The sequence below is a fragment of the Neurospora tetraspora genome (genome assembly GCF_033439725.1).
Source record: "Neurospora tetraspora strain CBS 560.94 chromosome Unknown B0H65scaffold_1, whole genome shotgun sequence".
In the NCBI taxonomy this organism is placed as follows: domain Eukaryota; kingdom Fungi; phylum Ascomycota; class Sordariomycetes; order Sordariales; family Sordariaceae; genus Neurospora; species Neurospora tetraspora.
In genome coordinates, this window is record NW_026944383.1 from 8,061,852 (window position 1) to 8,085,493 (window position 23,642).

At 51.8% G+C, this 23,642-nt stretch overlaps 7 protein-coding genes across 7 annotated transcripts; 5 read left to right on the top strand and 2 right to left on the bottom strand.

The window, feature by feature from the left end:
- The first annotated feature begins 1,863 nt into the window (after positions 1-1,863).
- On the top strand, positions 1,864-2,888 carry B0H65DRAFT_70239 (PRO41 protein). The gene is made up of 3 exons (XM_062831294.1): positions 1,864-2,301; positions 2,369-2,685; positions 2,744-2,888. Exons 1-3 carry the CDS (start codon positions 2,244-2,246, stop codon positions 2,801-2,803), a joined length of 435 nt encoding a protein of 144 aa, XP_062687556.1. The 5' UTR covers positions 1,864-2,243; the 3' UTR covers positions 2,804-2,888.
- A 2,809-nt stretch (positions 2,889-5,697) lies between these two features.
- B0H65DRAFT_70265 (ribosome maturation protein) lies at positions 5,698-6,650 on the bottom strand. Its single transcript, XM_062831295.1, has 3 exons — positions 6,638-6,650; positions 6,015-6,383; positions 5,698-5,920 (listed from the first exon to the last, which is right to left on the bottom strand). The coding sequence occupies exons 2-3, from the start codon at positions 6,297-6,299 to the stop codon at positions 5,861-5,863; spliced, it is 345 nt and encodes a 114-aa protein (XP_062687557.1). The 5' UTR covers positions 6,300-6,383; positions 6,638-6,650; the 3' UTR covers positions 5,698-5,860.
- A 1,102-nt stretch (positions 6,651-7,752) lies between these two features.
- Positions 7,753-11,393, bottom strand: B0H65DRAFT_70409 (uncharacterized protein). Its single transcript, XM_062831296.1, has 5 exons — positions 10,300-11,393; positions 9,715-10,239; positions 9,208-9,661; positions 8,921-9,145; positions 7,753-8,862 (listed from the first exon to the last, which is right to left on the bottom strand). The coding sequence occupies exons 1-5, from the start codon at positions 11,143-11,145 to the stop codon at positions 7,859-7,861; spliced, it is 3,054 nt and encodes a 1,017-aa protein (XP_062687558.1). The 5' UTR covers positions 11,146-11,393; the 3' UTR covers positions 7,753-7,858.
- A 1,424-nt stretch (positions 11,394-12,817) lies between these two features.
- B0H65DRAFT_454257 (uncharacterized protein) lies at positions 12,818-14,560 on the top strand. The gene is made up of 4 exons (XM_062826187.1): positions 12,818-13,161; positions 13,229-13,412; positions 13,470-13,874; positions 13,952-14,560. Exons 2-4 carry the CDS (start codon positions 13,254-13,256, stop codon positions 14,078-14,080), a joined length of 693 nt encoding a protein of 230 aa, XP_062687559.1. The 5' UTR covers positions 12,818-13,161; positions 13,229-13,253; the 3' UTR covers positions 14,081-14,560.
- Positions 14,561-14,967: 407 nt separating this feature from the next.
- Positions 14,968-15,979, top strand: B0H65DRAFT_439335 (GTP-binding nuclear protein GSP1/Ran; the record flags this gene model as incomplete). Its single annotated transcript, XM_062825407.1, has 5 exons — positions 14,968-15,027; positions 15,182-15,274; positions 15,369-15,522; positions 15,583-15,788; positions 15,845-15,979. The coding sequence occupies 5 exons, from the start codon at positions 14,968-14,970 to the stop codon at positions 15,977-15,979; spliced, it is 648 nt and encodes a 215-aa protein (XP_062687560.1).
- A 617-nt stretch (positions 15,980-16,596) lies between these two features.
- Positions 16,597-17,915, top strand: B0H65DRAFT_536683 (uncharacterized protein; the record flags this gene model as incomplete). The annotated part of the gene is made up of 2 exons (XM_062829053.1): positions 16,597-16,855; positions 17,153-17,915. The coding sequence occupies 2 exons, from the start codon at positions 16,597-16,599 to the stop codon at positions 17,662-17,664; spliced, it is 771 nt and encodes a 256-aa protein (XP_062687561.1). The 3' UTR covers positions 17,665-17,915.
- Positions 17,916-18,883: 968 nt separating this feature from the next.
- B0H65DRAFT_565498 (uncharacterized protein) lies at positions 18,884-22,464 on the top strand. The gene is made up of 6 exons (XM_062830285.1): positions 18,884-19,145; positions 19,306-19,359; positions 19,736-19,846; positions 20,014-20,161; positions 20,739-21,318; positions 22,060-22,464. The coding sequence occupies exons 1-6, from the start codon at positions 19,109-19,111 to the stop codon at positions 22,390-22,392; spliced, it is 1,263 nt and encodes a 420-aa protein (XP_062687562.1). The 5' UTR covers positions 18,884-19,108; the 3' UTR covers positions 22,393-22,464.
- The last annotated feature ends 1,178 nt before the right edge of the window (positions 22,465-23,642 follow it).

Sequence of the window (23,642 nt, forward strand, 5' to 3'; positions counted from 1 at the left end):
AGAGAAAGTGAAGAGAAAGTGAAGAGAAAGTGAAGACTCCACTTGACCAAACTCTGTGTCTGATTATCGACTTGGAAAGTGCGGTGGTGGGCATCAATGCAAAAATCCGATGGGTTGGGGTCAGTCGTCACAGCATAAAGAATGCATGGAAAAGAGTCTCAAACTTTGTGAGGTGTGGTTGTACGACGTTATACAATCGTGTTGTCGCCGCATGGTGATACACGAAGTGGCAGGAGTGCTCAAATCTTGTGCGAGACCGGTGGTCTGTGCTCGGGTGGGATTCCAGATCGGGAGCCAAATCTCGAAACGTCTTTTGCCTCAGCAGCCCGCCATTGTAGGAGAGTCCAGACAACGGCCTGTCTCAGCCCATCCATGTTGCATTCAGTTGTCTACACTACCGAATAAAGCAATTGTCTTGTTCTAGACGGCCCTGTTGATTCCAAATGTTTTTGACGATATCTTTTTGAAGGCGAATGTGCCATTGAAATCTTTGAAAGCAACATCTTGGCCCACCAAAAATAGCCGTGATATCGGAAAGCACGATGCGTCGACAGTGCACGCCGGAAGAAATATTCAACCAAATGGCAGCATAGCGCCGCAAGTACCGGGCAACCGCAAAGGAGGCATCCGGCTTGTCACTTGACACTGGTGAAGCGCTGTCGAGTTACAGGACGGCATCGCAAAGGTACAAGATCCCTGATGCTCAACGTTATAGATGGGTCACATTGCATGGGGGAGCCCCTGTCTTGCGCCTGTCTTGGCAACGAAGAGCAGTGCGGGATGTTATGTGATTGGCTAATTTGCGGGCTGCTAACCGCTCACACTAACGCCAGTCACGTCGGACGGCAGGGGCACCTCGGGGCCAGAAAGGTGCCAGGAACCGCAGGGCTCTTTCTGTGTGGACGACGACAACTCTTTCTCGTGGCCTCTCAGTCTTTTGGTCATTTTTGCTTCACTCAAATCCCTCACCTTTTGCACCCAATTGAATGGTACACATTACCTCATCCTGGATGAGATGCTTTCCTTTTTCTGCTCAGAAAAGACCCGACTGAACAGGTCAACAACCGCCCAGGGACCCCGGAAGGCCATGTGCCCGCCTCCAGCCTCACAAAAACCACCAGAGACACAAGGCGGTCTCATGGTCTCGGCCTGTTCCTGGCCTGTTCCTCTCTTGCCCAGACAATGCCCAGCCCTTGCCAAGTGCTAGCTCGGCACGCTCCATCCCATCACCACCCCACACAGTGACATCCATAGCCAAGGTGCTACCCCCTCTCGGAACCGAACTCTGGTCTTGGTAAAACTGGCATGTGTCCCAGACCTTTGTAGATCATACACTCTTTATCCCCCTTCTCCCAAAAAGTCTGTCGGCCTCAAACACATACGCCTGTGGACATTCATGCAAGGACTGCCTCGTCTCCTCGAACCTCAGACGCTTCGGATACCGACGCTTCCGGCCTTCATACTCACATAACACCACCGTCATATCGCCCAGGCCAGGTGCCTTGATCTATCTTCATCATAATACCCATTGTGTTGAGAGAACACGCTCCCGATCCCCTGGAAACATCAGATGCCGCTCGGATGCCCGCTGTTGCCATAGACCGAATAGTCAGAACCTGGATCTCCAACAACAGCGACTAGCAACATTCCGATACACACTACCATCGGTGAATCTTGCGCCCCACCCCGTCGATTCCGACACACGCTCTCCCGAACCCCCGGGTGGGCGAGTGCCAGTCATCCATCACCAGAGAAGAAGGGAAACCCGCCCAATATTAGTCCGACTCGGCCCCGCCCGGCCGCTTAATTCTTGGCTTCCCTTCCTCTTTTCTCTCATTCTATTCTTTGCCGGCCTTGTTCTTCGTCTGGACGTCGATAGCCTTCTTTCACATCGACAACCCTTTCCTTCAACCACTTCGCTTCTTTAACCGCAGGTCGGGATTACCTGCTTCCATTCTTTCGAAGCTGGGTTGTTTGACGCGCTGGATCGCTACAAAAAAACGACTTTTACGACATTTGCATCATCGTCTGTGTTTGGATAATACGAGTGATTGGACTGGGACGAAATCATCATCATTGAGCGTTGCGTGAAAAAGACATCATCACCTGCGAAGGATACCGAATTAGAGGAGCAAGGAAGAAAAAGGTCAACTTGGAAGCGAAGTCAGTTCGAAGAAAAGGGAAACTTATAAGATACCCGACAGAGAGACTGTATCTTTCGTCATCAATAATCAGCCGTCAACATGGGAAAACTCATCAAGAACCACTGGGCGAGACTCATTATCCTGGCCGCTGGAACTTGTATGTGTGCCAAATTTCATCTCTCCATCTCAAGTCTTACAAACACCTCAACTAACACATCTCACAGACCAAGTCGCAGCCGCACTTGAGGGTTTCTTCTGGCCCAAGATCTTCTGGGATTTCCTCACAAAAACGCTAGACGCCGCCGTCAAGCCGATACCGATTCTGCAAATCATCAACCTCATATTCGGACTCTTGCTCATCGCTTGGGAGTGGCCGCTTGGTTTCATCGCCGGATCCAGCTTTCACCGCAGTCTCGAGGCCCGCCTGGCCGTCCTCCCGCTTACCGCCCTGGCTGCCGCGCTCATCTACCAAGGGACGAACGCTGCTATTTATCAGGTGATTGGACTGGGCGTGTACTTTTGGGCATACAGTGAGGGAGAGGTTAGTTCCCTCGTGATGAGAATTGGTTGAAGGGCGTTTTGCTAACTCGAGTGAACAGATGATATGCGCAAAGCCTTGGACACTACCACAGCGTGGTGGCAAGTCCGGACGTGTATAATACCCATAACCGTACATATCAGCGATCCAGCAATCAGCATCCTGTGACGAAGGACACGACTCTTCCATGACATCTCAAAAACATGGCCGAATGACACAGCAACACAAACCGACGACCTCCAGAGTGGCGCCATAGCGAACCGGAGCTGCGCGCGGGACTGTCATGTTGGCATGAAAAGGGAGGAAGCTATCGTATACGAGCAAATCCCAAAACCAGCACATACACACCTCAAACATATTTTTGGCTTATCGATGCACACACAGCAAGCGTCATCGTCCTTTTTTTTCTTCTTCCTGTCGTTTTTCTATATAGCATCAATTTTGCATGTCAGACACTTGGCATTTGGATACCACACGGCGTTTTGTGATTACAGACTTTTTATGACTGGGGAAGATTATACCCAAGAGGAGAGAGAGAGAGCACATAGGGGAAAAAATGGGAGGATGGTGATGACAACGAATGCATTAAATACGGTGATAGGGTCACAGAGAGCATCAACAAACGGAAGATGGAAAGAGAGAATACAATGCATACACACTTCACATTCATGAATGACTATATCCTCTACGCACTACGTGATGATACTTTTGGCAATGAGCTCAGCCCCCAGGAATAGTGCCAGAGCAAGCTAGAACAGCCATCGCCAACTGTTCCTCTTCCCAGGAGGGGGCCGCCACCTACTTATCAACCAAATATTGACTCCCCTTGGCATTGGGGCATCGTGAACCCCTGACAGGGGACCACTAGCTCAGGCCCTCGGTGTTTTTGGTCAGTTTCACTAGCGCCAACCGTGCTTATGCGAGGCTTAATGGTGGTGATAAGACTTTTACCTACCTACGTCGTTTGATGTTCTGCTCTGTTCTTGGAACTGTTCTTGGAACTCTTTAAGGGGAGAAATCAAAAAAGGGAATGTGATGCTTTGAAGAACATATCAAATGGCATGGTTTGATGTCAAGTGAAGAGATCATGGTTCGGAACTAAGTCTGCAGTAGATCTTGTCGGGTTGAGGCTCTTCCGTGTTCCTCCCCCCATTCAGAGCGAGCGACGAACACAGTTCATGTCAAACCCACAGCATCTCCAGTTCTGTTCTGAGAAGAGTATCAGAGAACAAATCGCTGGTCACTGGACATGAGACTTCAGTCGGTCGGTGTCAATCAAGGAGGCGCCTGTCCTGATCTTGCTACCTGCTCCTGCTCCTCCGCCGTCAATACGTTCACTCACCACTCCATCAATCCAAGTCACATCACTAGACTGAGATTTCGCCTCATTCCCTTTTTCTGCACCATGAGTCCGATGCTCAATAACTCCCGTCGTAAATTCCGAGGTTCACAGCCACTGATCAGATTCCTTCCTTCCTTCCTCATTCGTCCTGATCTGTCTGTCTCTTTCAACCAATCCTTCGTTCAGATGCAAGGAGAATGTTTACCAACAGGGAAGGAGAAGAACACTATTGAGCTAGAGGTACCTATAACCCAATCACTCACCTGTCCCTGGGTACACTATCGTACAGAGAAGGAACAAGGACCGACGGGAATCCTCCAGACTTCAAGGGTTGGAATAGCTAGCTTGAGAATAGCTTGAGATCCAACTGAACACTTCATGATCCATAAACCAACCTACCGGGTCGAACTTCATCCATTGGAGCCGCCTCGAGTGTAGTCTACCCAATTCCGAACCCTTCAGTCGCCGACAGGTCACTTCCGTTGAAGCTGCCCGTCTCTCGACATCTTTCAAAATTCTGAGTGCTGCTGCTAGTCCAAACACTTCCTTCCTACCTAGCAGGAATAGTTCTTAGCGCCAAGCGGCCGGTACTAAGCGGCTATCGCGACGACCAGAAGCTTCACCTTCCGCAACCGCCTCAGCTACCTACCGCCTTCCCAACCGCCTTTGCGTCAGCCTTTGCGTCAGCCTCAGCTTCAGACCCTCACTCAATCCAGCCGCGCATTCAGTCACTCCAGTCTCCTCCACTACTCGCCTTCTTGCTCACCAGCCGCTCTCTGACGCAACCGCCAGGATCCGAAGGCTCGAAGAAGCTGGCTGGTGTCGTTGGGACCAACATAGCACCTAAGTCGGATACCGGAATGTGCCTAAAAGCGAGCCAGGATGGATGGAGTGTCATATCGTTTGTAGTGTTGGTTGTGCCTGAGACATGCCTCAATCACGTATCGTTTGGGGCGTTCATGGCGTTTCGCGACGTCCTCGCATTACTTGTTCCCATAAGCGCCGGCCATATCTGGCGACTGGCGACTTGGCGCGGGTATTGTATTGTAGAAGTAGCCGCGCTTGACGAATCGCTCGCTTCCTGTCGCGGTCTAGGCCTCGAGAATTGGCCGGCCGTTCGCCAACTTTGGAACCAACAGAATAAGGTATTTATAGCCAGGAGTGAGCACTAGTCATGATTAGTGAAGGAGAGAAAAAAGTGATATAAACTTTGTCAGTGTTCGCACTCGTGTTCGTTCCTTTCGTTGGGTATGAAGTTCAGGGACATATGAATTAGCGAATTAGCCATGTTTGAGGTTGACTGTCGAGGTCGCTCTGATTAGCTGCGCCGCAGCCATGCGAAAGATCAGGGAAGCATTGACGGTGATATTGGAAAGTGAAGTTGAAATACCTTTGGCACCTCCCTAAAGCCCCTCAAAGCTCGTCCAGGTGTTCTGTCTCCTCGATGTGAAGGCACGCCATATTTCCTCGATACCCAATGTCTAAACTTACCTCCTGCCATTCCATACATAACAAGCGCATATTGTTTCCATAACCACTCACGCACCCTTCACACATCGCACAGAAACTTCAAGTGTTTGTTTGTTCTTCAGAATCAAGCAGTCATCATTAATATGGTATCGTCATAAGCGCTGCTCTAATTCATTCCCATCCACTCCATCCACTCCACTACTCCACCAACTCGACTCCAAATCCCAAGCCCAGCTCAAGCCCAAGCCCAGCCTGTTTCTCAAAAACGCCGGCTCACTTAGTTAATGCTTTCCGCTCAAGAACGTCGTGTCGTGTCGTGTCATTGTTTACGAGTGTTGGCCCCTAATGTGCATGCGGTAGAGGTGCTCAACGCCCCACATACTCGCCAACGTTGGCGTCATTCCTGTTTCCTTGGCGCTCGGGAAACTGTTTTTTTTTCCCATCATAATTAGCATGTGTCGTTGCATTTGACATCAAGCAAGCTTCCTCCCAGATGGAGAACGAAAAAAGAAAAACATACCTTCATCTCCTGCAAAACTCCCTTCTCCAAAATCTGTTTGATGGCATCGTCTGAGTTGTGAGTGCCGAACTCGTTCTCGAGCATCGCCTTGGACGCGGCCTCGTAGATGCCCTGGCTGCCTTGCTTGTGGGTGGTGAAGACCTCGAAGACGGAAACGACTTGGGCCAAAGGAGTCGACTTGTCGCTGACCCACTTGTTGTAGTCGTCCTTGCTGTCGACGAAGACGAGGAAGTCCTCGTCGTTGCCCTTGTAGTGGACCTTGGTCTCGGAGGCACCGCCGCGCATTTTGGATGGATTTGTGTTGGGAGTTGGTTTGGTATGTGTGTGTGTGTTGTTGTTGTTGTTTTGGTTCGTGGGGGTTGTCAAGTCCTGGAGAAAGCGGGCGAGGTTAGTTGGCTGTTTCTGATGTCGCGGTGTGGGTAGGATTGATGCGATCGTGATCTTTTATGGCAGAGGGGAAGTGAATGGACGTCGCGTGACAAACAGGTGAATCCATCCTCAGCTCCAACCAGAGGAAGTGAATGGAACCTCCCAGTCGCAGCTCGTCTACCACCCACCCGCCTTCACATGAGATGAGGAGGATCTAGGAAGGAGAGCATCAGATGCACAAGCATTGAACTCACCTTATTAACTTGATCAGATCGTCGTCGTTAAAAGTTCGTGATAAGTTCGTCGTTGATGAATTGGTATAATGAAGAGAAGAGGAAAAGTTATTGTCAGTTTCTGCCTCGCACCTACCAGATTATAAAGACGACAGAATTACAGACGAAGGTTGGCCGAGCCAGCAACAAACAGACAACAACTACGTCATAGGTGACGCTTCGGGGATCCCTTTGACTTTTGCTCCACTGTTGCGGCAGGCACGATTCTAACAGGGAAATGGTGGGGCGGGAAGAGCCCCGCAGATCCATTTTTAGCGGGTTCTGAGAGCTAGCGCGCAATAGCGCTGCCGCCCTGTGGATCTTTTTGCGTCTTTCAGCGCTGTCACCAAGACCCAAGCTTTGTTGACCATGGCAGTTCCCTCAAGATGAAATCATTTCCCCTTACCCTTCCTGCCCTTCAAAAAACACCTGGAATGGAAGAGGGTTTTGCACGTATTCTTTGTAAACAATTCAAGGTTTCAGGTCGCGACTTTGATCCACCAAAATGGAGCTTTCAGAGTGAATTGCTTGGCGGTACCTTGCAGCCGAGCTTTCGTGACCTCAATTACGTCATTGTCAGTCGGACAACGGCACGTCAGTCGCGACTTCCATCTGGCACTCACGACAACTGCCAACGCTTGCTGACCGATCTGCGGGCGGTGAGTGCTTGCCGGTGGTCTCAAGGGAATCCGTCTTGGCTAGCATCGGATTGATGATGCTCCGTTCCGAATCATTCGGGTTCATCATGAAACAGTAAACACCATCATTTTGGATCACGATGAAAACATCAGGCCATACTGGTGGTGTATTCACTCTGAATCATGATGAAAACCTCAGGCCACCTCAATCCCAACTTTCCTTGCTACCTAGACCCACGAATAAGCGATTATCTTTCTACCAGCAAGCGAGCGACACCATTAACATTCGGGTACCTGATAACTTTTGAGATAACAATCTGTCCACCCGTCTCGACACCACCGTTGAGCATATGACCTCGTGACCGAGGTCGTATTTAACCCCCATTGTTCGTTCTTTATAAGCCCGTGAAACCATAAATCCATAATCATGAGAAAGAAAACAAGCGGGTATTATAAAATGCTTTTATCCGACCACCTTCCCAACCCAATAATGCCGACCGTCTGACCCTTACCGCCCATCATTATGTTTTGCCTGCCACAATAGACATTACTTTACCTCCCTTGCTCAACGAAACAGATTCCTCAAGCTTTGCACCACAACCTCCCTATGCACATTAACCTTTGCCCACTTATTTCCTGCCCCTGACGACGTCGACGTCTTGGATCTCTTCCTCAGCCTCGGTCTCCTCGGCGTCGACGCCTTGTACTCAGAGTCACCGGATGAAGTACTATTCCCGCTACCTCTAACACTAGCCGAGTCAGCAGCCGAGCCATTATTCTCCTTTCCCCTTTTGACAGACATCTCCCTGGTCGACTGCTTGCTGAGATTCGACTGCTGGATACTCGGCGCCCTTGAGCTGTTCCCCGACAAATGTTGCAGGATACCCGAGAAATCATTAGGAACCATCCGTGTCCCTTCAGTTTCGCTCTCTGACCGAACGCGTACTGGGTCCGACCGACGTACCACACTAAGCATCTCTTTGCCCACCGAGTCGGACGCGCTGCGAAGCATGGGACTGCGTCTCTCGATCTTATCGGGTATGACGGAAAGTAGAGAACGGCTCGTTTCCTCCGACTTGTAGCAGACTCTGCTCAGGGCCTTGGGGCTTGTTGTGCCCTTGGTGGGAGTGGAGCCGACAAGAGTCTCATCTTCTGTGCCATTACTGCCACTCCCTCCCTTGCGCGGAAGACTGGTCAAACTGGCTGAGCGTTTGGTGAAGCTGTTCGTGATATTCACCACACTGAGTTTTCGCATCATGGATGACGCGGATGCTCGGACTAGCTGCTCGCTTCGGGATCGGGCCGTTATCCCTGGGAAGGGCAGGATGTCCCGGGTCCAGACATCTGACAGCAGAGCCTCGAGTCGAGCCCGCTCTTCACGGGATGGCGCAAGGACTGGCAGTCGGGTATTGGTGGTCAAGAGGGATTGAGATCGGCTGATTGAGGAGCTTGTCCCCGAAGCGGGTGCATCCTTGATTACGCTTGTATTCTTGAGAATCACTTGGCATAACGGTGACTTGGGCCCAACAGTGGTCGCTCTATGTATCGATATCTTCCTGGCAATGGTTCCTGCTCAAAACAGATGATTAGCTTATGTGCACCTTTGCAGGCTGCTATGACCACATACCTGGCTTTCTAAAAACAGCCCCCAGAGTCTTGATATTGAGCGAAAGCGAGCTAAAGGTTACCGGTTGCATCTGGTCTTGACCTTCGGTGGTCTGCTGGCTCCCGAGGCGTGTACGCCATTCCGTCTCCTCTTTCGGCGTGCATGCTGTCAAGATGATCTCGTACAACTGGTGATCGCAGAGAAACACAAGCTTCCAGGAATATGGCGCGGTGTGACATTGAAGTCCTATAGATACGTCAGCACGAGGTTCACACGGATGGGGGCATCTGACAGTATCGATCTCATACCTCGACCGTTGTCCACCTCTTCCAACTTGACGTTGCTCAGAGCAATACAAGCCTGGATTGTGTATATCTGATCAGTCCTGCTAGCTGTAGCTAGACAAAACCATTCTTTGTACAGTAGAGCAACCATGTACTGTCCGTTGACACCTTCTTTCGTCTGCCAGCAGGCATGTAAAGCTCCGCACAGTTGAATATGGCCGAATGATCGAATGCGATTCTTTGAAGCTGCATCCAATTGCTGATTAGGGAATACCAGGCGGTCTTGGAGAATCCATGTCTTCTCCAGGGTCGACTTGATTTTGAAATCATCCGTGGCTTTGTTGATTTCTGCGGTGGCCTCACGTAACCGTATAAGGGAGTTTTCAATCTCCATATGAGAATAGGGGCAGTCTGCCTCAGGGGTGTGTTTTAGCAATTCGGCAAAGAGCAATGGGTATTTGCATACACGTTGGATCGGCTTGACCTTGTTAGTATAAACCACGAGTGTTGACCTTGGCATGGTCAACTCACCTTCATAAGCAGATCTCCTATAGTGAGACTCTTTCTCTCTTTATCATCCTGGCTGTTAGCCGAGCCAAGAGAGGAGGCCAAAATCTCAATGCCCTTTTGGTAGGATTGCCAAGCAGGCATTGTCCTGTGAGCAGAAGCAACATCTTTGATCATGAGCTCGTACTTGGCACCATACTCTTCGTAGATGAAGAACCGGTTCATCTTCTTGGTAAATATCTTGGCAACTTCGGCAGCAACTTGGGGATCGGCAAGCATGCCGGGAACTTGGCGAAGCCATGAAATGCCATCCTTGTCTTCTGGTACTGCATCCAGACTCCTCCATCGCTGATGACCACGAAATCCCGAGCCGGCCGAAGGAATTTGCAGAGGGAAATTGAGCTGCGTATACTCTGAGTGAGGGATAGCTCTATGGAGGTCGCCTAACATCTCCTCATGCAGCTCGACAATGTCATTGAGGTTTCGATTAATGGAAGAGCGAAGGCTGGCGGGCAAAGTGGGAAGAGAAGCAAGAATAGTAACGTAAACCTAGGTAGGGAGTAACTGGTCAGAGACAATGGGAGAGGACGGGATGGAGATGCGACATACATTCATCAGGAAGCGCACATCTCCAATGTAGCTCTCTTCCGTATTGACGAGTTCCTCCAAAACCCGGCGTCTCTGCAATGACCTCCCTATAGCCGCAGGATCCGCCACCAGTTGTCGCTCCGGACAATAACTATCCTCAGAAAGCCGTGCACCGGAGAGAGAAGCTCTGCTGCTGCGTTCTGTCCTCGACTGGCCACGGGATGACCGAACAGTGTTTCTCCGGGAGCGCGTCAGAATAGTGCTGGCACTAGTCAGAGATATACTGGCGCTCTTGACGGCCGTCACGAAACCAAAAGAGGAAGTTGAAGATGATTGTCGGTGGTGGCCGGGTCCCCAGGCTGTCGAGCCCGCACCATCGAGGTTGAAGTAGTAAGACGTGGAAGCATGCTCGTTACCCATGGCTTCCTGACGGCGAACTGCTCGTTTGTGCAGAGTCTTGATCCACTTTTGAAACGGCCTGTTCGGTTTCGAGGGTTTACTGGCTGGGGGCTCGCATGGTGTTGCTGTTGCTTCCCGGTAGACATAGTTGCTACTGTCCAGGGCTTGATGATGTGCAACGGCATCTTGAAAGTCGTGTATCGTATCCAAAGTGTTCCACTGATTGGGTCTGCCCACGTCTACCACGGCCACAGTTGGACTGGAGCTGAGGTCTTCCTCTTCTATAACCGTAGGATCCTCCAGTACATGATGAAGTGGTTGTGCCTCGTCTGATACCGAAAGCAACGGCAACGGGTTCCCATTGGGGTCGAAGGGGGTATGAATGGCGCTTATCGGTAGAGTAGAAGGAGATGGCGGTAAAGGCTTGGTGACGGGATCGACATGGTTATCGACATTGGGAACTGCCATTATGGCTTGGGTCCAGTGGTCGAGAGGGTGTTCCAAGAAAAAAAAAAGAGGAACAGGTAGAAGGGAGCCAGAACCAGACCAGAGGAGGCTCAAAGGGAAACTCGAAACTCCAAACTTGAAACCTTGGTTGAAGCTCAGATGACTGCCCGTGATGGAGACTCGAGTCCAAGTGCTCCTGCAGCAACAGCAGCACCACAGATAGTATCTCGGATCCCTGGGCTCCCGTCCTCTCCTAGTCGAGTGTCCCAGATGATGCACTGGCCCTTATCAAAACATGGTAATTTAAAAGCAAAGCAGCGGTAAGACCCAGTGACGATGAACAGATAATGCACAATGCGTAGAGAGTAGTTGACCGAGAAACCAAGAAACCAAAAAAGTTTGGAGAAGCGAAACACCGAAACGTTTTCCTTTCCACGACTGATGAAGCACAAACCGGAACATTGCGAGGGGGGAAGAAAGAGAAGTCTTTCTTTCTGAGAGGGGTCGGGGACAAAACAATGGGGCAGAAATTTCTTGGGCTTGAAGGAAGATGGTGCAAGATTGTTCGTTATCGCCAGATGCCGTGGGCGAAACAGGAGGGTGATTGGGAAGGAGCTTTCTTAGTCCCGTCCACTCCGAGTCCCAGTCCAGGACAGCCCGGGCAGGAGCGAGTCCTTGTCGCTTTCCTCGCCGGCTTGCTGTTGCTCGCTTCTGCTGTTGATGGCCGAGACGTGCCTGCCTTGGGACAAAGTAGAAGTAGTACCACGAACAACACTCCGACTTGCACCCGTGGACGAAGAGTCACTGCAGCACAGGACGGGAAGAGGAGGCCGGGTTCAACTCAAACCTTGCCAAGGTAAGGGTAGATAGATAGCCACAGTGCTAGCGAGGGTCGTCGGCAAGGCGGGATGCCGACAGCCACTCTTGGATATCCAGCGCAAGGCACGTCATCCATGATATCCTGACCATCAATGTCTGCCTTTCGAATCCATTGGCATCCATTGGACCATTGGACCATTGGCATCCGAGCACGCCGAGAAAGTCAGCGATGTTGGTTCCCAGCTGTAAGGCAGTGAAAGGGAGGACTCAGCAGACTCGGCCAGATGTGTCCTCGATCAAAGCGGAAGGCTGGCTGCGAGAATCGGACGTGAAACCGCAACACTGCCGACACGTGGCTCAAGTCAGCCTATGGATTTGTTCGTCTCTTGGCTTGGACCACTGGGTACTCGTGTACTGTGCCCTCTGGTCGCTGCAGTGCTGAGAATACAGACACGACTGAGAGTGGGTTATGGTAGTGTACAGCTGAGAGAGGGCAGAGAGCTAAGATCATCGACTGACAGCGACTAGCTGCCTGACCAATCACTACCTGTCGTGACTTGACCATTGGAGTTTTCGGATAAACAATGAAAACTAAGTAAATGCCTGTCTTTGTGGGTCAGGTAATATCTCAAAAGAACCTCAGCTGGGACCAGGGACGGTGAGGGTGAGGCACATCTCGAGTTGCAGCACTGCAGCAGGAGCGGTGGGACGTCCATCATGAACGGGAAGGCTTCATGCCGTGTTCCATTCTTCGGAGCTTGTTGCCCTTGCACCCTTGACCGCTGCTCTCAAAGGGAAGGTGCGCTTGAGGTAAGGGGAGCTTTTTGTTGACGACGAGGAAGCAACCGCTCCATTTCTTCCCGGTCCCGTCCACTTCTGCGCCTAAGCCCTGTGGCCCTTGTGGTTGCTTTTAGCGCAGGTCATCCCTGCGACAGGTGGGAGGCGCCATCCCAGGGAGCCCCGGCCAACATCGTCCGAACGGGTCGACCAGGTGAAAGCTGCCGTCCCATTGGTCACATGGCACAAAATGGCGGGGCCAGAGAACGAAATGCTACCCCGCGCCGCCGCTCACCTCATTCTCGGCCCACCCGACCGGGACACGGCCGGCAAGCAGACCGGGGCAGCAAAGCTCACTGAAGCTCAAGCTCACGCAGCAAGAGGCGACCATCCGGCCAGGCCACCGCAACGCGTCATTCGCTGGAGACTTAATTCACACAGGTACATACTCCCATGTCTGAGATCGAGATATCATCATGACTTCACAACTGAGGCTTACCCTTTATAGGATTATACATTAATTACCCTTCACCATGAGCATGAGCAATCTCCATGCGCCTACTGTCCCTTCGGGACCGACATCTGCCCCTACTTCCAACGGCAATGCTGCCCATCTATCCTTTGCTGAGCTCCAACGCAAGAAGGATGCTATTGAGGGGGAGCTCAAGGCGCTCAGCGGAGTGCTTGATTCGGTTGGTCCACTTCATACCCAGCCTTCATCAAGACAGTTGACTGATGATATGATCCAGCACGGCGTGGACATGAACACAAACCTCCTTACCCCCGATGGCTTTCCCAGATCCGATATCGATGTTGCGCAAATCCGAACAACAAGGTCGCGCATCATCCGTCTTCGCAACGATTACAAGGAGTTGATGGCCTTGATCGAGAAGCGTCTGCATGAGCACTTTGCCAGCATTCAGGATGACGAAGAGCCAGCAGCTATCCCAACTGATCAGTCCGCTCCGCTGCCAGATTCGGTGCCTGAGGTTTTGGAGCAGCCATTCGCCAAGGTTAACAGTGTCGTTGACAACAGTCCGGCGGCCACAGCAGGCCTAAAGGCCGGCGATCTGATCCGCAGCTTTGGTTATGTCAACCGGTCCAACCACGACAACCTCAGGAAGGTGGCAGAGTGTGTTCAGGGTAATGAAGGGGTAAGTCATCTCAGGCTCTGCCAGCCCTCAGTAACTGCCAGCCTGGAGAAAGCTGAGCTAACGGGTATACTTCCTAGCAAAATATTCTCGTCAAGGTCTCTCGGAGCACCGCAGGGACACGAGCCCAAGAGCTTCGGCTAACGCTGACTCCTCGCCGCGACTGGGGCGGTAGAGGTATGCTTGGATGCCATATCTTGCCACTATGAAAAGGCAACGGAGGCTAGATGATTGCCTGGAGCTAGGCAGAGGAAGATTGTGATACGAATGTAGCGTCATTGGGCACCGAATCCGCCCAAATTTGTGAGGGAAGAATCAGGATGCACCACTGCCGCCTGAAAATGAGGCCTCTTTGGGAATTTGCTTTGTAATGAAGGAACAACGGACCTGAGACTGACTGGCATTCGAAAGACGAACCAAAAAGCCAAGACGCCAGGGGTCCTCCCTCACCGTAGTAACAAAGCCAGAACCAAAACAAAACAAACGAACTTCAGACACGGCGTATGCGCCCACCAGAACAGAATAGATGAAGAGGCAAAACCTTGCTCAAGATGATGTGCGCAACCTGGCGAAGATTCGACAACCATGCTCAGCTTTGTGTGACACAATTGAAAATTCCAGACTGCAAGAGAAAACGAGCAAACCTGGTGACAGAACAGAAAGAAAAGAAAAAGATGGAAATCCCAACGGCGGCAGAGTGAATGGCATCGGTTTGGCTTCCACAGGTTGACTGGTTGAGGTTGCCGCACTGACCAGGCGAGTCACGTGCCCTTCACCTAACAAGCACCCCGCCGCCCAACGAGTTTTTCGTCAAGGCTGGTGGTCTTCCCTTGAGCGGGTGCCTTGAAAACACAACATCATCCACCAGGCTGTCTGAGGTCCACTGCTTTCTCTCTTTTGACCACACCCATTTTCCCACCCTCTGCAAAATCGCAAAGGTGCGTCTCTAGTCGGATTTGGATCCCTCCCTCCCTCGCCCTTATTTAACCTACAGATACCCCGCCCATCTGTGTCGCTCCGACCGGTCGATAGCTGACTTTCCCAAAGGACTTGTTTACCTGCTTCTTTTCGCCTGCGATATTAAGCATCATACACAATGGCTGCCTCGACCCCTACTTTCAAGCTCGTCCTCGTCGGTGACGGTGGTACCGGCAAGGTCAGTCCACATCCTAAGCTCCTCCCTCCACGACATGGACGGCATCATCAAACACCATCGACGCTCCAGTATATCGCTGCGCTGCGGGGTGGTGTTGGTGGGTACCCGTCTGCTTGCTTGGACTGTTGCGCTAACACCATGATGCCATCACCAGACCACCTTCGTCAAGCGCCACTTGACTGGTGAGTTCGAGAAGAAGTACATGGCCACCCTCGGTGTCGAGGTCCACCCTCTCGGCTTCAGCACCGTAAGTCTTGATGGCCCCCGACTACAACAAACGCATCCTCGCACGCGCGCTCGCTCGACGAACCCGATGCTGACCTAACCACCCCCCCGCGCAGAACTTCGGCCAGATCCAGTTCGATGTCTGGGATACCGCCGGTCAGGAGAAGTTCGGTGGTCTCCGTGACGGTTACTACATCAACGGCCAGTGCGGTATCATCATGTTCGATGTCACCTCCCGCATTACCTACAAGAACGTTCCCAACTGGCACCGTAAGCGCCCTTCATTCAGAATCCGTCGCAACATATGACAACATCTGACAAGCCATCTAGGTGATCTCACCCGTGTCTGCGAGAACATCCCTATCGTCCTCTGCGGTAACAAGGTCGACGTGAAGGAGCGCAAGGTCAAGGCCAAGACCATCACCTTCCACCGCAAGAAGAACCTCCAGTACTACGATATCTCCGCCAAGTCCAACTACAACTTCGAGAAGCCCTTCCTCTGGCTCGCTCGCAAGCTCGTCGGCAACAACGCTCTCGTATGTTATCCCACCGCCAGCTTCGAGAGAAGTATGATGTCTAACTGTGTCTCTAGGAGTTCGTCGCTGCTCCCGCCCTTGCTCCTCCTACCGCCGTTGTCGACCAGGAGCTTATGGAGAAGTACCGCGCCGAGATGGACGAGGCCGCCAACATGCCTCTTCCCAACGAGGAGGACGATGATGATCTCTAAGCAGATGGATAGGGTCGGCTTCAGGGCCCGGCTCAGGCGAAACCCCCCTGGTCAGGAGTCATGGAGTTGTGGGAAAATGAAAGATTGGTAATGTCCGTTATGAAAGGATGAGCGGGTCTTCCAGACGCAAATGACAAAAAAATTACTTCGCATTCGGGGCAGTCACCGGTCCGGAAACAGGTTGGAGAGAAACTAGCCTTTTTGTCACCACGTCGTCTTGGAGGATGAGGGAAAGCGGTCGAAGTCTAAAGCGAGAAAGACAAGACAGCAAAAGAGAGAGGTCGTCGATTCCAAAGGTCTTTCGTGTTTCTTTTGCACTGGGAGCTTGAAGGATGGGCTGCTAATGTGGTTGTTCGACTTTGCCGACTTACACGACGACAAGCTCATACTCCCGTTATCACAACATCTGGACATGACACTCGATCTGAATGAGGAGGGCGCGAACTTAGCCAAAGCAAATGGGGAGGTAGACCTGCATGTTTTTCTTCTCGTTTCACGATAACGACTCCCATTTTATTTAGTAGGTAGATTATCTAGATAGGTACACACAAACCACCACAAAAATACCCTTCTACCATTTTTTTGGTGCCCATCATTTTCTTTCATGATGGTATCATATGTCGATATCAAACGGCCACAATGAAACGATGAAAGCGATAAGGTTAGGCGGTGAGGCCCATCCGTACCACCCCGCCGGCGCGTCCAACGGCGAAGTGCGTGGGGCGTTGGGCGGGCTCCCTGGCATCCTGGCAATGACATCAAACCACAGCTCAGCTTTCTCTTGTCGTGTCGCTCTCATTTTTGCCTGCCACTCACTGTCGCTGCCGCGATCCCTTGCCGCTCTGTTTGCACCCATCAGTCAAAGTGAAGCTGCCCGTGAGTCATGGTTCATTTAGCAATAGAGTAGCATACGGTGCCAAAATCAGGCAGCACAGCAATGGAGACCTGTTATTGGCACACGAAAAAACCCTATTTGTCCGCGCCAAGCGCCAAGAAGGTGAGATGCCTGCCGCTGATTAAACCTTGCGCGGGCCAAGACATCGCCAAAGACAAGACAAAACACCGACAGGCTTCAACGGTTTCAACGAGCTCACCCTGACCCGCTGGAGACTTCACGGTGGACGATACTGGAGACGACATTGGATGTCGCACCGGACCTGACAACTTGACTAGGCTTTGACGATTGGGCTTTCACCGAGAAGAATCGAAGAGTCATTACGGGCTACTACCCCGTTGGAATTCATCGAGTAGAACTCGGGGACAGGAAACGAAATGAGACGAAGGACCGACGACGCTGGACCGAGGCCATTACGGAAGAGATCACTGCTGTCGCGGTCACAGACAGGCAGGCGGAGGGTCAGTTCAGTTCGGGTCAAGATCAGGCAGGCCACTGCAGCCAACAGGCCCCGGGCTTCAGAATATCAACACCCACGGCCGGCCGACGGTACCAGAAGCTGCGAGATCCGGAGACCCGTTGCGATCATGAAGGGAACATGGCCGGTGAGGTGGAACCGAAGGGCTCGTCCGTCGATTTAGCTGCCTATCAACATATCCAGACGGATGGAGATAGGCTCCGTTGTGTCTCTCTATCGCCTCACTTCCAGTCGCGCTTCGTATGGCCGGCCCTCTGGCTCCTTCACCTCGGGTCTTGGAACACTCACGGCACCAGAGGCCGACCCAGTTAGACTCGGGCGGGACTCGTTGCGAGAAGTAACGGAGCATGGCCCGTCGAAGTGAAGGCCCGGTGGTGGGGCGGGACGAATGGCTTTTCCACCTACTCGGAGAGCTCGTTGCTAGGTAAGGTACCTTTGGCGACCTGTGCTTGAGATCAGATGGGCTGGGATGAGATGAGATGAGTTGCGTCTGTCTATCTCTACTGCCGCCTCACTTCACTTCCAGTCACGTTGGACCTTGGACCTTTGGTCCTGTTGTCGCCTTGGACCTTGGACGATAGGCTGTCAGCCCAGCCCAGCTCATCTCAGCTCAGCGCTGTTGGGCTGGCTCCATGTCACCCACTCAGTACTTTGTTCACTGCGTGTCATAAGGCCGGTTGTGGATCATTATTACCGGCTTCGTTTGTTGGGACCTGAGTGGTTCGATACCAAGGGACGTCAAAGGTCAGGAATAACGGCATCAGTCCGTTCGGTCCAGTTGATGAATCTGAGTATATCCGTTGTTGGAAACTGCTGTCTAGTGGCGGCGGTATGGGCATATCGGTCACCGTTCTGTCCTTAGCCAGGGGCAGTCAACATTCTCGCCATGTCCTGAGCGTTGGTGGCTTTGGGCGACCGGAAGGGGAGAATGGATCTCAACATGCCGGGCAGTTGTCAGGCAGCTGAGCAAGTGCTTCAGCTTCAGCTAGTCGATTGGAGGTCTTGATGAACTATGGAAATTGGATATATGGTGAGCACGAGCATAGTGTGCTCAACTGGCCTCGGCTCTCGTCTTCAACGCAGTAATGAAACGCTTGATGGAGAAGTGACGTGCGGCAGGGGCGAGAGGAGGATGTCAGGTTGCTTGGGAAAGTTCTCAGCGGGCGTTCTCAGCCACCACCTTTTCCATCGAAAAGAACCCTCCTGACTTATGAGAAGCCTGCGCCAACAAGGCTTGCAGTCTACAAACCCGACACTGACGAGTACCACCCTTTTTCCATCCTTTTCACGCACGTCTTGACTCTGGTTTATATCGAATACTCTCTTGTCCAGGCTCAGGCTGCGGTGATGGACCGGTCCAGACACTGGCTGGTAGATTAGTGATCTTCAGACACGATGAAGTTCCAGGTTCGTCAAGCCTCTTTGTTTTCTTGGTTTTTTTTTTTTTGTTTTTTTTTTTTTGTGAAAGGGGGATCTACCTGTCGTTGTCTTCTTATGAATGACTGACGTTGTCGTAGTCGTTACGGTGCAGGTCTGTGTCTTTGCCTATTTCTCCACGTGGCCCTTTTTTGGGCTTTAGAAGCCCTTCACCCGGTTACTGCCGTCTGTCTGTGTCACCTTCTCTAGCAAGAAGGTCTGGGACAATTGTTCTTTTTATGGTGCAACCACTTCTCTGTCAACTATTCACACACGAAAATGGACAACGAGCTTCCTCCTTGTCGACACTCGGCACCGAAGCCGTTAAGTGGTTGCCTAGATGGGACAAAGGCTTTGCGGGCCAAGCCGTGTTCAGGGTATTTCCGTGTTCCTGTTTCTCAAAAGAAAAGGGCGGTTGACCTCTCTGGCCTCGTGGTGGCATTAGGCTTGTTTGGGCACACAAAGAACCCGCCTTCTTTTCTTTCCCTTCCTCCTTCCATGTGGTTTCTATACTTACTTACCACTTATTAGGGGCAGCATACTGCAACCTACCTATCCTAATGACAGCCCACGCTAAAAAAGCCATGGAGGGTGAGTACATGTACAATGTGTAGCAACGTTCCATCCCTCCCGAGAACAACAGCGGGTCAGATGAAGTTTGGATGGCACTGAGAACGGGAGTGAAAAAGAAAGAAAAAAAACGGCTGCGGCTGCGGACCCTGCGGTTGTGGCTGCGTAGAAGTAAAATGGATGCCCCCCGATCGAATTTCGATGTGTCAACCGGTCTGTCTGGGCTCTTGATGCCTCTTCTTACGACGATGTGGGGTGTGAATCGTTCATCTTTTTCAAGCATTTTCGTCTCCAATCATGAGGGGGGACAAATTGTGTTTAGGGCTATACCAGGGATCGCGACGGCTACGACGACCACTAGCAACACTACGGTCACCGCATATACTCTTCTTACTAGCCCTCCTTCTCGCCCACTTGACCGTCCTCGTCTCAGCAACCACCAATTACACTTTCTACAAACAGGATCCGAAACATGTTGGGTACTGGGTCGATGAGAAGGCTTCTCGTGGTAAGTTAACTTCTCACGCACCAACACCAATAGTCCGTCCACTCCCATGAAATCCCCTTAACTGCACTGCACCTTCAACTTCCCACCTCCCTCCTTGTGGGATCTCATATCTCACACACCATCAAAGGTACCAGTAAAGCTAACAAGAACGACGACAATATGAACAGTAACCAAACTCACCCTCGATGCGGGCCACTACTGGGTGACTTCCTCCACTTTCCAAGCGGCCTGCAAATTGGGCCATTATTTCAACGACTGCCCGATGCCGACAAGGTGCATCAAGGAATATATCAGTACCTCTTTCCCCGATCCGAGGTACAAGCCCTACAGAGAGGTGGTTGAGTATGATAATGGGAGTCGGGAGACTTGGTGTGTGCGCTCCTTTTTTTTTTTTTTTTTCCTTTCCTGAACTCTTCCTTCTCCATCTACCTTCCTTTCTACTCCCGATTCTGTTTTTCCCACAATAGGCCTTTGCCTTGTCCTTCTCTCGCCTCTTGAAATTTTCTTTCTTCTTTTCTTCTCTTCTTTTCTTCTCCTTCTATAGTGCTTCCTTTCTATTATTATAGTTTCCCACTCCGTCCCCAAGCTAACAAACCCCCTTCCCCCCTCCACACAGCTTCAACGACGAACACCCACCCACCCCCTTCCCCAGCACCCCCTTCACGCCCTCCTCCTGCATGCCCATGACCATCACTCTCGCCCCTTACTACGCCAACAACGCGCCAGATGTACAAGGACGGTCAAGATACGCCAACCTTGGTTGCCGGCCATTGTACGACGACAACGGGTCAGGGGGGTGGAATCCCAAGAATGTGATTTACGCGGCCTTGGGAACGGCGATTGGGGCTACACAGACGGCGGCGGCGGCAGGGTTGAAGCTGGTGGAGACTAGGATTGTGATGCAAAATGAGATTCCCAGCAGAACCAGAACCGACGATAACTCCAGAGACAACAACGATGACGACGACGTCCCCCTCCTAGGCGGCGCCTCCATCTACACCGACGAAGACGGTCTGCTCCACATAAGCGACGGGCCAACTAGCACCAGCACCAGCACTTCCACCGGCCGTGGGGCCAGTACCACCAGTACGAGTTACAGCACGACGATGGCCACCTCAATTTCCCCCCCCGGCCACCCTCCTGCCATTAGCTTTATGTTACCGTCTGAGACCCATTCCACGGTGACAACACAAATGGTACCGGGGCAAGATCAATTGGCAGGGGAAGATTTCGATCCTATGGAGACTGCTATTGCCGCAGCTACTAACAGGACCACCACTCGCACTAGTACGAACACTGGCACTACCACTGGGACCGATTCTACTACTGACACCGGCACTCCCACCGACACGGACACTCCCACTCCCACCGACACTGACACTGACACTGATCCCGAAAAGCAACAAGAAGACGGCGACGACAGAACCACAAAATACGAGGGAAAAAACAAAAAATGGATAACAGCCGCCATAGTAATGGGAAGCATCACCGGCGGGATCTTCACTTGCTTGGCAGCTTGGTGCGTTCTTTCGCGGCGGTATATCAGGCGGGTGTTGAGGATTGAGAGACGACGAAGTCCGAGTCCGTCCGCTGGACAGCATAGTTATGGTTGCCTCCGCTCGTCCCTAACAAAATTGATGAGGAGACCTTTAACCGTATTCTTAACGGGCCTAACGGGCCTGACGGGTCAACTAGTTCTAGGTCGCATCAAGCTGGTCAGGGATGAGGGAGGAGGTGCAAGAACAAGAAGACACGGACCCAATGACTCTCAGGGGCAGGGGCACTCTCAGGGGCAGGGGCAGGGGCAGGATGAAGAAGAGGGAAGAATAAGTCAGGATAATCCGTTTCAGGATCCTATTCCTCCGTGGCAGCAGCAGCAACATCAGGGGGGTGTTGGGCATGGTAATGGGCTGTTTGAGACTGGGGATTGTACTAGGGATTGTAGGGATTGTGTCAGGGATTGTGAGAAGAGGGGGGAGCGGGAGTTGAAAAGGAAGACGGGGACAACGCAGTTGTCGATTATTGACGAGGTGACTGAGCCGGGGAGTAAGAGGGGGAGCGGGGTGGAGAGTGCTTCCAATCCTGTGGAAGAGGAGGTGGAGGAGGAAGGGAGGGATAGTTGGCCTGCGTCACCTCTCCGATTACTAGAGTCGCCTGATGAGGGGTATGCTAGTACTTGTAAATCGGGTGAGGTGGTTGATGTGTATATAAAGAGGGAGAGTGGCGCGAGTAGTTTAGGGGGCTCTTCCAGCGAGAAGGTGGATGAGGGAGTGGAAGGGGAGGGGGAAGCGGAAGTGGAAGAGGAGGTGGAAGTGGAAGAGAAGAGGGGTGGATTGAAGAAGGGGACGCAGTTATCGATTATTGACGAAGTAACCGAGCCAGGAAGCAAGAGAGGGAGTGGAGTGGAGAGCACTTCCAGTCCTGTGGAAGAGGAAGTGAGGGATAGTTGGCCTGCCTTGCCTGATCGATTACTGGGGTCACCTGATGATAGGTCTGCTGATGGTCGTGAATCCGGTGAGGTGGTTCATGTATATTTGGGGCAGTAGGTAAAATATCGAGGGAGTGCCCCTGGTGTTGAAAAAGCCTAATGGTTCTACCGTTAGTGAAGCTGGAGTGAAGAATAATGATAATGACTGTGATAATGCTGGAGGATATCAACGAGCGCGTGGTGCCATGAGTTGAGATAGCGAGGGGAAGATGAACCCATCTTCTTAGTCGAAGCCATCACATCGACCACGGCTTTCTTTTTAGTCCTGACTCCCTGTATACTTTCACCGGCTTCGACGGCGCCAAAATGTGATCGCAAACTGTCCGGCAGTGGTAACCTACTGGCAGAACATAACCAGACCAGACCATTCAGTCACTAGCAGGACACTCGCAAGTACAGTAGCAGACATCTTTCTTCCTCGCGTCCCGAGCCTTTTAAAAAAGCCCAAGAGCACAATGAAAAAAAATAAAGTTGTGATGTAGGCCGGTCAGACTTCCATCGAAACCCACCCCGCCCAAGCGCCCGAAGGCAGACCTCGAGAAAAAGAAATCGGGGTACAGATCATCGCCACTCTCTATACAGTCTGCGCGAAACAAACCGCCACCTTTGCAGGCAGGACGAGAGTAAAAAAAATAAAGGATTCTCACTGTTGGGAAACGAGGATATTGGTCATCAACCCGGGTGGGATCTGTGGCTCCTTTAGGGAACACAAAAGAGGACAAATACTATAGAAATGATTCTCCTGTTGGTGGGGGGTGAATGTGGTTAGCAGAGTTGTTCAGAAGAGTGAGTTCGGAGGCGCATTCTCCTAGGTAGAGAGGAGAGCGGATCCCAGTAGTAGCAGTAGGGGGGGGACTCACTGAAGTATTGTCGACATGAAGAAAAAAAGAAAAAGAAAATTGAATTGGGAGGAGGGAGGGGGATATTTTATACCCTTCCCAGAGATGCCTCTGTTGGTCTGTGCACGTGTGAAAATTCGGGGGTCCACTAGGGGACTTTCACTTGACCAAACTCCGTAGAGGTACCCGCTCGGCCCGTCCCGTCTTTGGTTCCACTCCATTCCGGCTTACTCCACTCTTCGGATACTCCGCTGGTCGTCCGGCCCCGGCGAAGAGCTAAAGACTCGGCATCGTCGAACCGGACGTCCATGTCATGTTGAGTCTAGGTATCCCCTTTCGTAGAGCGCCGGGTTCAGCTGCCATGTGCATGTCAAAGTAGCTTCACAAATCTGTGTCAGCATAAGACAGAGCGGACAGTTTGCGATCATACTTTAGGCTACCTTTCAAAGCCGGTGAAAGTATACAGGGA